This window comes from Heterodontus francisci, chromosome 7 (assembly GCF_036365525.1).
Source record: "Heterodontus francisci isolate sHetFra1 chromosome 7, sHetFra1.hap1, whole genome shotgun sequence".
Taxonomy (NCBI): domain Eukaryota; kingdom Metazoa; phylum Chordata; class Chondrichthyes; order Heterodontiformes; family Heterodontidae; genus Heterodontus; species Heterodontus francisci.
The window spans coordinates 42,217,451-42,236,199 of NC_090377.1; the positions used below are offsets into that span (position 1 = coordinate 42,217,451).

Sequence of the window (18,749 nt, forward strand, 5' to 3'; positions counted from 1 at the left end):
AAATTCCATTTCCTACAGAAAGTGTTTTAATTTTTAAACAACTTGTAGGAGAAATTTACTTCATATAATTGTGATAAATTAGGTAACTGATTACGCCATTGCTAGGCGTATAGTGGACCTGCATTCTCGAATTCAAGAATCCATTGAGCGGATCTACTCCTTGGATGATATCAGGAGATACCTGTTATTTGCGAGGCAGTTCAAGCCGAAGGTCAGTCATTTAATGAGTGTGATGTGGCATTTATTGGACTGTATCTTTTTGTGTAACTGTGTTTCTTGATAATTATGTGAAATAAAAAGTTGAAGAGCCTGATAGGAATGCATCAATATTGCATGCTTTAAAATCCTGCTTTTATTCATTGCCCTTTTAATAAAACAGGGACACCTGATTGCTTTTCGGTCCTTTTAGTCCTGACAATGCGATGACTTTTTTGCAGTTTTCTTAAATAAGTTAAAAAGCCTTATTTTTAATCGATAACTTCTAAGGGTTTAATTTTCTAGATCTCAAAGGAATCTGAAGACTTCATAGTAGAACAGTACAGGCGACTCCGTCAGAGGGATGGATCTGGAGTAACCAAATCAGCGTGGCGAATCACAGTGCGTCAGCTGGAGAGTATGATTCGACTTTCTGAATCTATGGCTAGAATGCATTGCTGTGATGAGGTAACCATTAACTTCATTAAAGCAAAAGAACAAACCTCTTCAACAGCGTGCATTGTTGCTTACTCTGCTTTCCCTTCTTTGCAACTCAATTCTGTTATCACTATTTTGTCATACAGAAGAGGTACATCTGTCATTCTTATCCATGTCTTCCACCAATTCTGTTCTCCAATTGCGATTCCCAAGATTAAATGGGTGTTCCTGCTCTACTACCATGAGTTGTCTCAGTTATAATGTACGAGTAACAGACTGATTCACCCAAAGACCTATTTTAAATAGCACTTAGGCCAGGGGCTGAAGTTCTCTACAAAGCTATGCTGATAGAGCTGGAAAGGTACCCCTGTTGAACATTTCCTTTCGGAGCAATCCTTTTTCCTTCAACTTCATGCAGAACTACAATTGTTCTGGCCTTAATCAGCCGATGTAATGCTGCACAGCATGCTTTCCTTGAACTGTCTGTTCTTTGAGAAATGAACTCTTAATCCAGCTGAGACCCTGGAAAACTTTCCCTGATGCTGCATTCGGAAGTGATATGCTGCTACAGGTGGATGTTGGATGACTTGTAGAATTTTGCAAACTGATGGTTTGCTCTGTTAACCCAGAATACAAGGGACTATTCTGTGTTTATAGTGATACATTATCGATTTTTGGTGGTTAAGAAAAAGAACTTGGGGCTGATTCAGTTACTACATGCTGTATACTTTCAACAGAAAGCCTACCAGAAAAGAACTTGTATGATATTTTTACTTGTGGATTTATAGGTACAGCCTAAGCATGTCAAGGAAGCTTTCCGATTGCTGAACAAATCGATCATTAGAGTGGAGACTCCAGATGTAAATTTTGACCAAGATGATGAAGGAGGAGAGGAGATGGAGCAGGAAGTCCATGAAGGGATCAATGGTAAAGTAATTGCATCAGAAATGAATACATTTTTCACTTCATTACAGTTTTTTTTAGACTGACTGTGGGTGTAGTTATTCCTTCCTCCACCCTAGTTTCTAGAAATCTATTGTTTCATACATTTTTACCTTTTTTAGAATATAAGCATGGTATGTGGCCTTTTGAAATGTTAACCCTGTACTTTTAGCAAGGTTAAATACAACAATGATTTGTAGCTGTTTTCCCTTTAAAGTTTGTCCTTTCACGCTTGTGCAAAATTGTGTACTAAAACTGGTGTTTCGCAGAAACTGCTGTAGAACCTCGCCACTTTTTGTAACAGGTTCGTGTAGGATTGTGTCCTCTTTAAACTATTTCCCCTTAAAACCACAAATCAATTCCAGGTTTGGTCTTGGATCTTAATAGTTAAATAGCTAAGTATTCTAAATAGTAAAGAAGTTTTTGGGCTCATCTTAAAAACTTAAAATCCTTAGTTTGAATTTTGCAGACATTGAAGCAAGATCAAAAGCACCTAGTGCTATTGCTCAGCGCACTCCTAAAAGAAATGTGTTCAAAAGAAAATAGGCGTCTACCAAAATGCTCACATAATGATGAGTCAACTTTGAGGTTTGGGACAGTGGTCTGCAAAGCTATTGCCCACATAGTACCTATTTTCCTAGAAAGGGTGGGGGATGTTGGTGATCGTGATTGGATTGAGTTGGCTTCAAGATGACATCTGGATGTGGAATTGTAGCCAACTAGTTGTTCTACAACTTCCCTCGCATTCAAATTTGCCAAAATACATAATTTGCAAGTGCCACATCTTTTGACATCAGTTGATTGCTTTAGCACAGCTGGTATTTATTCTTTGTAGAAAAGATTAATCCTTTTTCTCTTTTTTTTTTGTTTTACACTGGGGACCCTAAATCAGCTGTTTTGAGTGGGACATGTGCTAACCAGAACTGTTGATCTCTGAGATATGCTCATACAGGCACTACCTGAAGTCCTTTTCCTCACATTGTACCCTGGCTGAGACCTGATGAATTGCTGCTTGGACCCAAAATAATTGGTTTAGATAATGGATACACCAGCAGAGTACTGGTGACTTTTGTTTTATTTATCATTGTATGCTGAAAGCTGGTATGCATTAAGCATAGTACTGGATTCAGTTGTTCTAATAAATGGTAATTCTGACAGGACATTCTGATATTCCAAATGGGATTAATGGTGTCAATGGCCATTCTGAAGACCGTATCAAGGAAGAAGTGCCAAAATCCACAATGAAACTGTCTTTTGTGGAGTATCGCAAAATTTCCAACCTAATTGTCATTCATCTCCGGAAACTAGAAGAAGGTAAGAATGCAGATTACTCAACCTGCATTATGCAATTAAGATATTAATATAATGGTTTGGAAAAATGGTGCTCAAATCTTTGATCAGGCACATAATGTGTCCTGACAGCTATTGTGCTAAAATGGTGGATTCTTAAGTAACTGACCCAAGATGGATGCCGCATAGATTCAGGGAAGTCCTCTAGGACTTAAGAAAAAGCCCTACATGCTTAGAACAAACCTTGTTTTTTTAGGAAGTTGTAGTATCCATTCACCTTTGTATTGGGAACCAGTCCTGTGCAGAAATAGGTATGAGAAAAAGCGACTATACTGCCAGTCGTGGTTAACAAATGCTGCATCAGACGCTTGTTCTTGAATCACCTGATATTTGCAATGATATAAAAATATGGTACACGTGCATTCACTGGAGAGAAGCGTTGAGTGGAGTACTCACACAGGTTAGTTTTAGACTTTTGTTATTTCTAATTTACATAAGTTACCTAGATAATAAAATTAGCCATAAAATAGCTGTAATTGTGGTGACAACATAAGTGGTGAAGATTGAAGAAGCAGCAATGGATTTAGATTGGTTGTGCAATTGGGTATGCAACCAACTAGCTAATTTTAGCATGGGTGGTTGAAAAATGGGATACAAATACACAATGAATGGAATTGATTTAACATAGGAAGGCTTAGAAACAACCTTCAATGTACAAGCAATTAAGCAATCTTATAGAGCGGTAAAATACAAATCCATATAACTCATGCCAAGGCTTTGTCTAAACCACATTTTAAAAATCCTCTGCTGATTTGTGGCCAGCATACCATTTTTTAAAAAAAAATTCTTCCTTGAAATACTGTAGATAAGGGCAACAAGTATTGATCAGGTGTTAAGAGAACAAGAAAATTAGAGAATCTTGAAGTATAGAAAGAAGCCAATTAAGAGGAAAAGCTCCCATTGAGGTATAATATTAAATGAGAAATATGGTAAATCTATTTTACAAACATCTAGAAAGTACCATCTGAGTCAGTTAGTGGAAATTAGTGAACAGAGGTGACATTCCAAGTGTACATTCAAGAGCTCCATAACTAGTGCAAAGGCTGTCTATTTTTCAGAGCAGAAGACCAGATCGACATGGTTAAGTGGGCAACAAATGACTTAAAAATCAAGACTCCCTCGCATGAGAAATCCAAGACCTGTACATGCAATTTTATCCTCTATGCTGTAAACCATTCCAGTAAAAATCTATTCTACCTTATACAAAACCCAAAATCCAATTAAGTTCAAGGCCCCATACTGAAAACCCAACCCAACCTCAATATAAGGAAATGCAAGCCCAGCTATGGAATAAAAAGCTAGCACCCTTTAAAAAAAAAAAATGCATAGATTCTTGGCTTTTTTTTTGCTCTGGTAGGTTGTCGACCTGAAACGTTAACTCTGTTTCTGTCTCAGTATTTCTAGCATTTTCAGTTTTTAGCTCAGATTTCCAGTGTCGTCAGTATTTTGCTTTTGCCTTTTTGCTTAGCTGACTTGCCTAGTCTGCTGCAGTCCTGTACATTTTTACCCTCTTTTTAAACTAGGAGGCCTGGAAGCTGCTGCCTGGTTGGTTTAAATCAGGGGTCACCAACACATCAATCATAAGCATAGCTCGCATAAAGCTCCTGATAACACAGTCCAATCGCCTACATCATCCTGCCAGCATTAATCGACGCATAAGCATTCTAATGTCACCACGCGCACTGACACCACCATGATGAGTGAGCGGGGGGGTGGGTGGTGGCTGGTGATATTTTTCCTTTATCAGAAGTAGCTCTCACTAAAGAAAAGTTTGGCAACTTCTGATCTAAATACACCGGTTAGGAAACAGCTTTTCTGATCGTCCAGGAACTTAAGCCACTCAAGTCTTAGTACACAAAGTATACAAAAAGGGGAAGTGAAAATTCTCACTGGGTTGAAGGAGCTCACAGACCATGCTTTGCATATTATGATGTAATGTGTGTAGACTTCCAAAAAGCCTTCAGTAAAGGTCCGAGTGAAAAGCTTGAAGCAGAGGGTATTTTGGTGCATAAAAAAAATTGAGAGGTTGCAGGAGGTGCCAATTAAACTTAATGAAGATGGAGGAATTGGTGCAGTTGAGTGAAATAACTGAGAAATCACAGCTGGAGCTACATAATATTTAATTTGACAGGCACTGTGGCAGATGGAGTTCAATAAGTGTAATAACTTGCAGATTAGAAGGAAAAATGGGGAACATGATCAATAGTATTGAACTAGCTAAGATAGTGGCATTCTCATAGACAATGCACTCATTAAGTCCAGTCATTTACAGAGAAGCAAGCAGATTGCTGACCAATAATGTCAGATCAGTAGAGTTTAAGTCTGGGACCATGATGAATATGCATTGTACTCTGGTCAAGCTGCTTCTTGAATACTCTTCTTAGTTCTAGCCACTGAGACAAGTGAAACTTTAGGTTCTGGAAGCAGCACTGTAAACTTTGGATTCTGAAAGCAGTACAAGGGAGGGCAGTGTGGTTGATTGCTAGTATCAGAGGATGGAATTATGAGGAAAGGTTACAAAAGCTTGGTTTTTCCACCTTGAACATTTTGAGTGATGTAAGATACTAAGTGGAATAGAAAAGGTTAATCCTGAGCACAGTTTCAAGTTAAATCAGTACAGCAGGGTAAGTGGATATAATCTAGTTAGAAACTGGTAACAGCAAGTTCTGAACTTCATGGACAGCGATTTGGAAAATAGTCCTGCAGGTTATCTAGTGAAGACAGAAACTCTTGAGTCATTCAAAAGCCAGTTGCTGTGGTGTGGGGGAGATTTGGTGTTAAGATGCTTTGACTTTAGTTCACCTTAGATGACTAAATAAGAAAATAAACATTATTTATGTTTGTATGTTGTGAAGCTGATTTGTGTGTCTCATTCTGTCTGCAGAAGATGAAGATGCTTCCCCAAAGAAGAGTGAACTCATTAACTGGTACTTAAAAGAAATTGAATCAGAAATTGAATCAGAAGAAGAACTAATTAACAAAAAGAAATTAATTGAGAAAGTTATTTACAGACTTATTCATTATGTAAGTAAGAAATGTATCTCAACTCTGATACTTTCACACAGCCTGACCTGTTTGGTCAAGATCTATTACTGTTTATTTCTTGAGGATATCACTTTTGGAAGAATGGGAACGTGCACTTAATCATTGCTCAAAAATGTCTCAATGAATAATTATGACATGCAATAATTTTCTGCACAGCAAGATGCTTTCAAAGAAAATGAAGCAAATAACCAATTGATGTGTTTCTGGTGAAGACTTAGGGAAGGATGTTCAGGACACAAGGACAATTCCTTGCTCTTTGCCAAATAGTGACATGGTGAGTTGAATCTTACCAGCCCCTTGACGTAGGGGGTGGTTGTGGCTGGGAGGCCCGCTGCGGCCACCCCCCCCCCCCCAGCCCCTCAATACTTGGTGGCAGGGCCTTCATTTAAATATTAAAATTAATTTTAAAAAATGCAAATAAACTTAACTGGTCCTGGCGGCCGTCTCACGCCGATTTTACAGCCACCAGCCGCACCTTGCGCGCCTTCAGAACTCCATTTGGAATTTCGAGGCGAGACACTAGTGGGGAGGGGCGAGGAGTGAAATAATCAGAGCGGCGGGGGTGGGCATGTGGGGAAAACAATTCTTATTGGCTGTGGGGGTGGTGCAAAGGGATTGAAGGACAAATTTGATGTGGTTGGGGGCGGGGGGAGTTCATATTGGGACTGAAATACATTTTATTCATATCAGACAATAAAAAAATTCACTGTGGGGGTTGGGAAAGGGCCTCCAGCTTTTAATTTTTTTTTTAAATTAAATGTGTAATGACAGCTCTTTTTAAAAGTTCAGATTTATCCTAAGGGCTTGAAGCCCTTTAACAATGACACTGTGCCTACGCGCTGGCGTCAGACGCCATTGCCAGGTACAGAGCAGCCGCCCCCTTTACGTCATCAGGGGCCTCTCTGCCACCTCCCATTTAAATGAGCGCCTGCGCAAAATATCGCGGAGGCTCAGTGGCAGCATTCCATGTCAGAAGGCTGTCGAGTTCAAAGCGCGCCACCACGACGTGGTGCGGTGCTGGAAGAGGCAGGTGGAACCTCTGCTTAATGTGTTATTCGAAGAATGGCACATTCAACAATGCAGCACTACTTCAGTGCTGTTTTGAAGTGTGGGGCTTTAACCCAAAACCTTCTGACTCTGAGGCCGTGATGTCAACGATAGAGTTAAAATGACATACTAGGCTAGGGTCTTCAGTAGATGTACTTTGGATGGATATTACAGCTTTATTTTCCAAATATATTCATAACCTAATATGCTATATTAAAATAACCTGGAAAATCTGAAATCCAAACCAATTGTTGGAAAAGCACCTATTCGAAGGAATCTTACTCAACTGAAGTGAAAATGTGGGCTGAATTTTATGAGCCCTCCAGCGTCGGGGGTCGTGGCAGGGGGGGCCCGGAAAATTCTTCTGGAAGAGGCTGGCCACGACCTCCAACACTAAAAGGCCCTGCCATATTTTATCAGCGGCGGGGGGGCCTCGTTGCGGAACACCCTGCCGATTGGCAGTGGGGCCTTCATTGTAATATTGAAATTAATTTTAAAAGATGCAAATTAACTTACTTTGTCCTAGCAGCTGTCCCACGCCAATATTCTAGCCATAACTCCCGCACCTTCGGAACTCTGTACGGAGTGGGTAGCGGGGAAAACACTTTGTATTGCCTGAGGGGATGGTGTGAAGTGGTTGAAGGGTACATGTTACGAGGTTGCGGGGGGAAGTTCGGGTTGGGAATAAAATTCATTTTGTTGATATTGCCCAGAAAACAGACATTGCAGGGAGTGGGAAATGGCCTCCAGCATTTATTTAAATTTTTACAAACAATGCACCACAATATATCTTTAAAATTAAAGTTTCTTCTAAGGGCTTGAAGCCCTTTAAAAATGGCACTGCGCCGGACGCTGCTGCCAGGGTCAGAGCCGCCGTCCCTTCTACGTCATCGGGGGCAGTCACTCCACCCCCTCTATTTAAATGAGCCCCCGTGCGAAATATCCTGGGGGCTCAGCGACGATGCATTCGCGCCTGAAAACTGGGATCAGAGCGCACTGCTGCAATTTGGTGCACTGATAAATTTCAGTCCTGTGTGTTTTGCTTCCCAGTTGGTGGTGGACATGTGATGTATTTCCACGATCATCTGTTCTAGTCTTGTATGTTTTATTTTTGGAGCTCCTATTTGGGTAGGTTGATGGGTCTTTTTTTTTGAAGAACATTTGAAATGTCACTCTTAGCACGTCCAAAGTGCCTTTGAAAATATTACATTAGAGGTAAAAGCTGAAAAATCCAAATTACAGATCACATGAACATTTCTGGTTTCTACAAATGGCAATTGCTACCCAAATTGAAAGTAGCAGCTTATGACTGAACTTCCTGCACAAATTACTCAGTTGAATTTGATTTTGTGGCTTCTGGGCTACAATTTATGTAAGTTGCTCATGTAGTTTCTCGTTGCAGTTTGTACCAGTATATCTTGTCTTGCACTTTCTTCAACTATTCTGTGTATTGAAGGCACAACTTGGTGGATAAATAGCAACCAACAAACCTATGCAAAAAGATTGATCAGAAGATCACTGATCATGGGAGACCACAAGATGCCTGGGGACATGGGTTCAAATCCTACCAAGGCAGCTGGTGGAATTTAAATTCAACTAATTAATAAAAATATGGAATTGAAAGCTAGTCTCTAATCGTGCCATGAAAGTTTCATCGATTGTCGTAAAAACCCATCTGGTTCACTAATGCCCTTTAGGGAAGGAAGTCTGGCCTACTTGTGACTCCAGACCCACACAATGTGGTTGACCCTTAACTGCCACCTGAAATGGCCTAGCAAGCCACTCAGTTGTCAAGGGCAATTATGGATGAGCAATAATTGTTGTTCTTGCCAGAGATGTCCACATTCCATGAAAGAATAAAGAAAAAAAGACAGCAGTGTGGGACCAAATTCTGAGTGTTCAAATCACTTGGCATAAATGCTGTATAAAATAGTAATTTGATCTGCTCTTTATTTACCAGCATTAGTATTGCAATATGGTGTTGAAAATTATAGAGACAATTAATTCGGTCCATAAATATGAAGCTATAGAAAACTGATCAATCATATAAATAGCTTGAGATGTTCTTTTGAGGTGGAGTACAATAGGAGGAGATGTTGATTTTGCTTCTTATCCTAGTACTGATCCTGGATGTCAAAACTGGAAAAGTATGACGTTCTGCATCGCTATCGCCAACATTGATTTTAATTGGTGTGTGTATGTTAATATCTATGTTGGGGGATTCGCACACTTAACTTTGGCCATGGAAGGCCTAAATTACTTGACTAAAGATACAATGCTTGTTTTTACATTTTCCACATTAGTCATCATTGTGGCTTCTGTAGGTTAAATTGCCAGTTTGTACTGAATTATAGTTAGTTATGTGCTGTAGACCCACATGGTGCAGAAATTTGGTTTAGACTACTCAAACTTAAAATTTTTTTACCTTTTAAAAAGAGGGGATTTATCCCACCAGGCTGGGTTGCATTCAAGCATTGGTTTGAAAGGACGGTGCATCATCCAGATCTTTAGAATGATTTTAAAACAAAACAGGAGAAGTCTACATCATTGTATTGTAGGAATCTTAATTTGTGTTTGAATTTCTTAATAGGACCACATCTTGATTGAATTGAAACAGACTGGTCTGAAAAGCCGAAAAGGAGAGGGAGATGAAGTTTTGGAGCAGGACCCCTATCTTGTAGTTAATCCCAATTATGCTTTGGAAGATTAAATGCCAAATATTACACTGGATCAACTTGGAATCTGTATTTGGAATCTATAGTTACTTCTAACAACATCAATAAAATACACACCACTTTGAAACTGTAGGCATGAAACAAGCTTTGATATCAACTAATTCCATTCGTGTAGAATTGCTTTGGGCCTTGGCTCTGAACAAGATATTGAAGTGCTAATCGAGGATAAGCTAATGGTGCCTTGTACATTTTTAAAAATGCTTGATTTTAGGACTTTTATGTTTGGTTTGAAGACCAGTGGTATTTTGGATTGAATGGTGAAAGGAAATTATAGTATGTATTTCAAACTTGTATTCACAACGTTTTGTTGATAAAGTAGTTTAAAATGCAGACATTTTTCCTGACACTGCCTTTTACATTTTACCAGTTACGATTTACTGATTTAAAGTTCATTTAGAAGTGAAAAATGTAAGCAAATTTTATTTTGGATAGTAGGACTGAATAACTTGCATTTATATCAAAACTAGATTACAAGGATTGCATTATGAAGTTTTAGAAGTGATACAACCTAGAAGGAGTTGTATTTTAATCCCTTGCCAACAAAGTAAGAAAGATTTTATGGGATCTTGTTTTGGTGAAATTTGAAGGAGCAAGCAAAATTTAAGTAAACCATGAGGCTACTTCAAAGCTAGCTGCACATCTAAGGCAATTGTTGTAAATATATTTCATGTAGAAAATGTCCTGAAATTACCATGTGATGGCTTAATTAAAATGTAAAGGAAATTATATTTTTACCCAGTACTATCACCCTATAACTTTGAGATTCCATCTATACATCAATTTCTATTTAGCTATCAATTTATTGTTTAATTCTAATGTAGACATACTCACACGTGTTAGGATGGCTGCAGAGTGAGGTGAGGTATTTACCCAATAGCACCTTTGTATACATCTTAACTATTAGCTGAAGTGCATTGCAAGTGTGGGAATAGTGAGGAGAAGGATATGGCTTACAAAATATGTTCGTAGGAGAAGGAAGTATGTTCGTTTTTTATTGTGCAGATTAGAAAAATTAATATTGTATCTGACTGGAGGTCACTTGGATAGTACCAGGTGTAAACCCAGTACAAACAGTTGTTTATGATTGATGGAGTAAATTCTGTTATGGGGTGATGATCTGTTGTCAGATTTGGTGTAATTGAAATCATAAAAGATCCAGTTATTACTTAATAGCTTTTCTCCAGAGATCTGTTTCAGGACAAGGATTTGAAATTGAGTGAAAGTATTTATGATGAGCGAAGTTGCTCTTTGCAATTTATTGCATAAGTGAAATCCAGCATATCCTGCAGGCTGACGTAGAAGTATTGGATCTAACACGCACCATTATTCTTCAAAAAATTGCATGTGAAATATATGTCCTGCTTTTTAATAAACAAATCTTTGTTAAATAGCACTGCTATTACCTGTTGAGTAATATTTCAGGTAACAAATGAGCAAGAAGTTTCACAAAAAAAGTACATGTAAAATGGAACCCAAGCCAGGAAAGAAGAGATTAGAAAGACTGGGTTTTCAGCAGGTTTCTGAAGGAGGGAGAGGCAAAGTTGTTTGGATCGTATTCTTTGAAGTTCCCTCTCTAAACAAAAACTGATGAGGACCCTATGAAACTTCTAATAAAGAGAAGAGAAGCCAATGAAATCACTTTTTTCATATTCAACTATTTTTCTTCACTCATCAGTTTATACAGGTACTTTTATTTGTTCATGGGATGTGAGTGTCGTTGGCAAGGCCAGCATTAATTTCCATTGAGAAGGTAGCGATGAACTGCTTTCTTCAACTGATGTAGCCCATATTGTATAGGTACGCCCATGGTGTTAGGAAGGAAGTTCCAGGATTCTGACCCAGCGACAGTAAAGGAACAGCGATTATAGTTCCAAGTCAGGAAGATGTATGACTTCGAGGGGAATGTGCAGGCAGTGTTCCCATGTGCTTGCTGCCCTTGTTCTTCTAGGTGGTAGAGGTCGCAGGTTTGGAAGGTCAAGTTGAAGAAGCCTTGCTAAGTTGTTGTAGTGCATCTTGTATATGGTACACACTGCTGCCACTATGCACCAGTGGTGAAGGGAGTTAATGTTGAAGGTGGTGGATGGAGTGTTGGTCAAGCTGGCTGGTTGGTGTCAAGCTTTTTGAGTGTTGCTGGAAATGCACTCATCCAGGCAAGTGGAGAGTATTCGATCACACTCCTGACTTGTGGATGGTGGACAGGCTTTGGGGAGTCAGGAGGTAGGTTACTCACAGCAGAACCTCCAGCCTCTGATCTCTTGTAGCCATAATATTTATATAGCTGGCTCAATTAAGTTTCTGGTCAGTGGTAAGCACCTCCCACCCTCTGAAGGATGTTGATAGTGGGGGATTCAGTGATGGCAAGCATGTTGAATGTCTCTATCCTGTTGGAGATGGCACTTGTGTAGCACAAATGTTACTTGCCGCTTATCAGTGAAGCCTGAATGTTGCCTAGGTCTCACTACATGCAGGCACAAACAGCTTCAGTATCTGAGGAGTTGAAAATGGGACTGAACATGGTAAGGATTGGTGTAGGAGAAATGGGTTTCAATTCATTGGGCACTGACAGCAGGACTGAGGAAAGTGGGAGCTGTACCATTGAGGCTGTCTTCACCTGAACCATTCTGGAACCAGCATCCTAGTGAGTAGGGTGGTAGAGAGGGCTTTAAAATAAATAGTAGGGGTGAGGGAAGATGTGATAATTTAAAGAGAGAGAAGGCACAATATTAATAAGTGTAATGATGATCAGTGTGGCAGGAAGGGACAGATCTTACAAACTTAAGAATGTGTGCAAAATTTGGAAGCTTATTTATAATTGGTTCTTGGACCAGACAATAAAAATTCGGTCAAGGAGACAGCTAATGTTGTGATATCAGGATGATTTATTAAGGCTAAAAGCAAAACTTAACATCCTAGTCCAAATGGCCATTACTCTTCAGCTTTCGTGGCACAGAGTGCTCATGACTGCTCTTGTCTCTCCCTTTGTCATCTTCAAATATATGTACTGAACCTCTCCAGGTCTGTTCTTTTATTGTTGTAGCTAGTGGCTTCTCTTGTGCACTGTTTGGTTGGTTCATACGTATCACTGTTTCCATTGGTCCTGCCATTTCATTTTTCAGTACTGCCGTTTGTACATTAATCATGATCACATGTACAACACAATGTGTACAAACAGTCCATTATAACCTTGAGGTCCATTAGATCAGACATTTCCAGTGAGACTCATTCTGCTTTTCAGATACAGCACTGAAACAGGCCCTTCGGCCCACCAAGTCTGTGTTGACCAACAACCACCCATTTATACTAATCCTACATTAATCCCATATTCCCTACCACATCCCCATCATTCTCCTACCACCTACCTACACTAGGGGAAATTTATAATGGCCAATTTACCTATCAATCTGAAAGTCTTTGGCTGTGGGAGGAAACCAGAGTACCCAGTGGAAACCCACAGTCACAGGGAGAACTTGCAAACTCCGCACAGGCAGTACCCAGAACCGAACCCGGATTGCTGGAGCTGTGAGGCTGCGGTACTAACCACTGTGCCGCCCACATTTCTGTTGTATTTTGATCGTAGCTTGTTGCATAGCTTTAAATATCTATTTTCTTTCCCTTTATCTGTTTATTAGTCTGTCTCCAAGTAATTCTGGTTGACTCAAACTGTACAGGCAGCATTTTTTCCAGTAAGAAACACAGCTGAAGTTAACTTCATTTACCAAAAGTTCATATATATAGAGGTTGTGAACTAATGGGGAGGGTTCAGGTGAAGGAGATTTAGAAATTCTTTGTGGGCATCGCTGGCTAAGCCAGCATTTTTTGCTCATCCCTAAATGCCCTTGAGAAGGTGGTGGTGAGTCACCTTGAACTGCTGCAGTCCACGTGGTGTAGGTAAACCAACAGTGCTGAAAGGAAGGGAGTTACAGGATTTTGTCCCAGTGACAGTGAAGAAATGGCAAGTTAGAATGGTTTGTGGCTTGGAGGGAAACTTGCAGATGTTCCCATGTGCTTGCTGCCCTTGTCCTAGTTGGTAGAGGTCATGGGTTTGGAAGGTGCTGTCGAAGGAATCTTGGTGAGTTCAAATCCAAAAAGAAAGGGCTAGGCATCGGAACAGTGTAGTGTTGTGGGTAAAGACAAGCAGGAAGGGACAGAGTTTATTTTTTTTTATTGTACATCAGCGAATAAGGTCATTGCAGGGAATAGAAGTTTTTTAAAAATGAAATTAAAGCCTGTTTGCTGATGCTTCATGCATTCAGATAATGAGATAGATGAACTAGTGCCACAGATAGAGATAAATGTTTTAAATCTAGTTGCCATTACAGAGACATGGTTACACAATGATCAAGATTGGGAAATAAACCAAGGTACACAATATTTCAGAAAGACAGAATGGCAAAGCAGGAGGGGTATCCTGGATGATATAAGGACATTCATGAGAAAGGATCTGGCCTCGAGGTCATGAAGTAGAATCCGTATGGGTGGAAATTAGGAAGGCAGTACAGCAAAGGTTCACTAAATTGGTCCCTGGGATGAGGGGATTGACCTATGATGAGAAGCTGAGTAAATTGGACCTGTATTCTCAAGTTTAGAAGAATGAGAGGCAATCTCATTGAAACATACAAGATTCTGAAGGGGCCGGATAGGGTAGACACTGAGGTTGTTTCCACTGGTTGAGGAATCTAAAACACGGGGGCACGGTCTCAGGCTAAGGGACTGATCATGTAGGACTGGGTTGAGGAGAAATTACTTCACTCAGAGCGTTGTGAATCTTTGGAATTCTCTATCCCAAAGGGTTGTGGATGCTCCATTGTTGAATACATTTATGGCTGGGTTAAACAGATTTTTGGTCTCTCAGGGAATCAAAATATATGGCAACCGGGTGGGAAAGTAGAGTTGAAGCCTAGGATCAGTCATGATTGTATTGAATGGCAGAGCAGGCTCAATGGGTCATATGGTATACTCCTGTTCCTATTTCTTGTGTTCTTGTCTGTTCAATCATCATCCACTTATGATGATGATGATTGAAGCAGCTGAAGATGGTAGGGCCTAGGACACTACCCTGAGGAACTCTCGCAGTGATGTCCTGATTGGCCAACATAAATGCATTTATAGAATTGCAAAATGTAATATCTGCAAGACCTGCCCTTTCGCTTCAGTCAGAGTTGAAAAATGTCACCAGAGCCTTTGATAAATTCTGAGAGATGCATCATGACAATTTAGTCTTTTCTTTCAAGATAACAAGTCGAGCAAAAAAAACTGACTGTCTAGAAAGGGATTTGTGGGCAAAATGGAATGTTCTAAATTATAATGTACTCACAGGATTTATTTTAAAACGGTGTGAGGTAATAGGTAATTAAAATTATAATGAAATGGCATTAATTTTTCCTTTAAACTAAATAACAAGCAACACATTTGCTAAAAATTTAATATGCTTCACATCCATTATTTGAGTTGCTGGCTTTCCCTTTCTAGCTGTAAACAATCTGTGACCTCGTGGCCCACCATATCCCTCACTCTACCATTACTATCAAGCCAGGGGATCAACCCTGGTTCAATGAGTGTAGGAAAGTATGCCAGGAGCAACACCAGGCATTACCTGAAGCTACAAAACAGGACTACATGCATGTTAAACTGCAGAAGCAGAATGCTATAGAGAAAGCTAAGCAATTCAACAATCAACAGATCAGATCAAAGCTCTGCAGTCCTGCCAGATCTATTCATGAACGGTGGTGGACAACTAAACAAGTAACTGGAGGTGGAGGCTCCAAAAACATCCCCATCCTCAGTGATGGGGTAGCCCAGCACATCAGTGCAAAAGACAAGACTGAAGCATTTGCAGCCAGAAGTGCCGAATGGATGATCCATCTTTGCCTTCTCCTGAGGTCCCCACCATCGTAGATGTCAGTTTTCATGACAATTTGATTCACTCCACGTGATACCAAGAAACGCCTGAAGGCACTGGATACAGCAAAGGCTTTGGGCCCCAACAACATTCCGGTTGTAGTACTGAAGAGTCGTGCTCTAGAAGTAGCTGCACCCCAAGTCAAGCTGTTTCAGTACAGCTAAAACACTGCCCACATATGTCCTGTCCACAAAAAGCAAGACATTCAATCCAGCCAATTACCACCTCATCAGTCTACTCTCAAACATCAGCAAGGAAGGTGATGGAAGGTGTCGTCAATAGTGCTATTAAGTGGCATTTACTCAGCAACAACCTGTTCACTGATGCTCAGTTTGGATTCCGCCAGGACCACTCAACTCCAGACCTCATTACAGCCATGGTCCAAACGTGGACAGAAGAGCTGAATTCTAGAGGTGAGGTGAGAGTGACTGCCCTTGTAGAAGTAGGACATCTAGAAAATCACAATACAATCAGGTAGAGTCGACATGATTTTGTGAAAGGGAAATAGGAACATAGGAGCAGGAGTAGGCCATTCAGCCCATCGAGCCTGCCCCACCATTCAATATGATCATGGATGATCATCCACTTCAATGCTTTTTCCCCATACTATCCTCATATCCCCTTATGTAATTTGTATTTAGAAATCTGTTGATCTCTGCTTTAACCATACTCAATGACTGAGCTTCCACAGCCCTCTGGGGTAGAGAATTCCAAAAATTCACAACCTTCTGAGTAAAAAGATTTCTCCTCATCTCTGTCCTAAGTGGCTTCCCCCATATTTTGAAATTGTGTCCCCTGGTTCTGGACTCCCCAACCAGGGGAAACATCTTAGCTGCATCTATCCTGTCTACCCCTTTAAGTCTTTTGTAGATTTCAATGAGATCACCTCTCATTCTTTGAAACTTTAGAGAATACAGGCCCAGTTTAGAGTCATTGCCATAGAGTCATAGAGTTATACAGCACAGAAACAGGCCCTTCGGCCCATCGTGTCTGTGCCAGCCATACAGCACCCAACTATTCTAATCCCATATTCCTGCACTTGGCCCGTAGCCCTGTATGCTATGGTGTTTCAAGTGGTGATCTAAATACCTCTTAAATGTTGTGAGGGTTCTTGCCTCCACCACCTCTTCAAGCAGTGCATTCCAGATTCCAACCACCCTCTGGGTGAAAAAATTATTCCTCAAATCTCCCCTAAACCTCCTGCCCCTTACCCTAAATCTATGCCCCCTGGTTCTTGACCCCTCTGTTAAGGGAAAAAGTTCCTCCTATCTAACCTATCAATGCCCCTCATAATCTTGTACACCTCAATCATGACCCCCCCCCCCCCAACTCAGCCTTCTCTGCTCCAAGGAAAACAACCCAAGCCTTTTCAGTCTCTCTTCATAGCTGAAATGCTCCAGCCCAGGCAACATCCTGGTGAATCTCCTCTGCATCCTCTCCAGTAAAATCACATCCTTCCTATAGTGTGGTGACCAGAACTGTACACAGTACTCCAGCTGTGGCCTAACTAGCGTTTTATATAGCTCCATCATAACCTCCCTGCTCTTATATTCTATGCCTCGGCTAATAAAGGCAAGTATTCCATATGATTTCCTAACCACCTTATCTACCTGTGCTGCTGCCTTCAGTGATCTATGGACAAGTACACCAAGGTCTCTCTGACACTCTGTACTTCCTAGGGTCCTATCATCCATTGTGTATTCCCTTGCCTTGTTAGTCCTCCCAAAATGCATTACCTCACACTTTTCAGGATTAAACTCCATTTGCCACAGCTCCACCCATCTTACCAGCCCATCTATATCTCCCTGTAATCTAAGGATTTCCTCCTCATTATTTACAACACCACCAATTTTTGTGTCATCTGCGAACTTGCTGATCATACCTCCTATATTCATGTCTAAATCATTAATGTGCACTACAAACAGCAAGGGTCCCATCACCGATCCCTGTGGTACACCACTGGTCACAGGCTTCCAATCGCAAAAACAGCCCTTGACCATTACCCTCTGTTTCCTGCCACTAAGCCAATTTTGGATCCAATTGGCCAAATTGCCCTGGATCCCATGGACTCTTACCTTCTTAACCAATCTCCCATGCGGGACCTTATCAAAAGCCTTACTGAAATCCATGTATACTACATCTACTGCTTTACCCTCATCAACACATCTAGTCACCTCCTCGAAAAATTCAATCAAGTTAGTTAGACATGATCTCCCCTGACAAAGCCATGCTGACTAGCCCCGATTAATCCATGCCTCTCCAAGTGGAGATTAATCCTGTCCCTCAGAATTTTTTCCAATATTTTCCCAACCACTGATGTTAGACTCACCAGCCTGTAATTACCTGGTTTATCCCTACTACCCTTCTTGAATAATGGTACCACATTCGCTGTCTTCCAGTCCTCTGGTACCTCTGCTGTGGCCAGAGAGGATTTGAAAATTTGTGTCTGAGCCCTGGCTATCTTCTCCCTTGCCTCACATAACAGCCTGGGATACATCTCATCTGGGCCTAAGGATTTATCCACTTTTAAGCCTGCTAAAACAGCTAATGTTTCCTCCCTTTCAATGCTAATATGTTCCAGTATATCATAATCCCCTCCCTGATCTCTACACCTACATCGTCCTTCTCCATAGTGAACACCGATGAAAAGTAATCATTTAAAACCTCACCTATGTCCTCCGGCTCCACACAAAGATTGCCACATTGGTCCCTAATGGGCTCTACTCTTTCCCTGGTTATCTTCTTATCCTTAATATACTTATAAAACGCCTTGGGATTTTCCTTTATCTTGCCTGCCAGTGTTTTTGCATGCTCCCTCTTCACTCTCCTAATTACTTTTTTAAGTGCCACACTACACTTTCTATACTCCTCTAGTGCCTCCGCTGTTTTCAGCGCTTTGGATCTGCCGTAAGCCTCCTTTTTTTTTCCTGATCCAATCCTCTATATCCCTTGACGTCCAGGGTTCCCTGGGCCTGTTAGTCCTACCCTTCACCTTTATGGGTACATGTTGGCTCTGAACTCTCACTATTTCCTCTTTGAATGACTCCCACTGATGTGATGTAGACTTTCCTACAAGTAGCTGCTCCCAGTCCACTTTG

At 40.7% G+C, this 18,749-nt stretch overlaps 1 protein-coding gene across 1 annotated transcript in view; it reads left to right on the forward strand.

The window, feature by feature from the left end:
* The window catches only part of LOC137371938 (DNA replication licensing factor MCM6-like), a 31,190-nt gene extending 20,048 nt beyond the window's left edge, over window positions 1–11,142 (forward strand). Inside the window, exons 12-17 of the mRNA XM_068035040.1 lie at window positions 83–211; window positions 502–663; window positions 1,422–1,560; window positions 2,734–2,889; window positions 5,810–5,949; window positions 9,608–11,142. Coding sequence (XP_067891141.1) covers window positions 83–211; window positions 502–663; window positions 1,422–1,560; window positions 2,734–2,889; window positions 5,810–5,949; window positions 9,608–9,727 — 846 coding nt within the window. The 3' untranslated portion in view covers window positions 9,728–11,142. The remainder of the gene's footprint in view (window positions 1–82; window positions 212–501; window positions 664–1,421; window positions 1,561–2,733; window positions 2,890–5,809; window positions 5,950–9,607) is intronic.
* The last annotated feature ends 7,607 nt before the right edge of the window (window positions 11,143–18,749 follow it).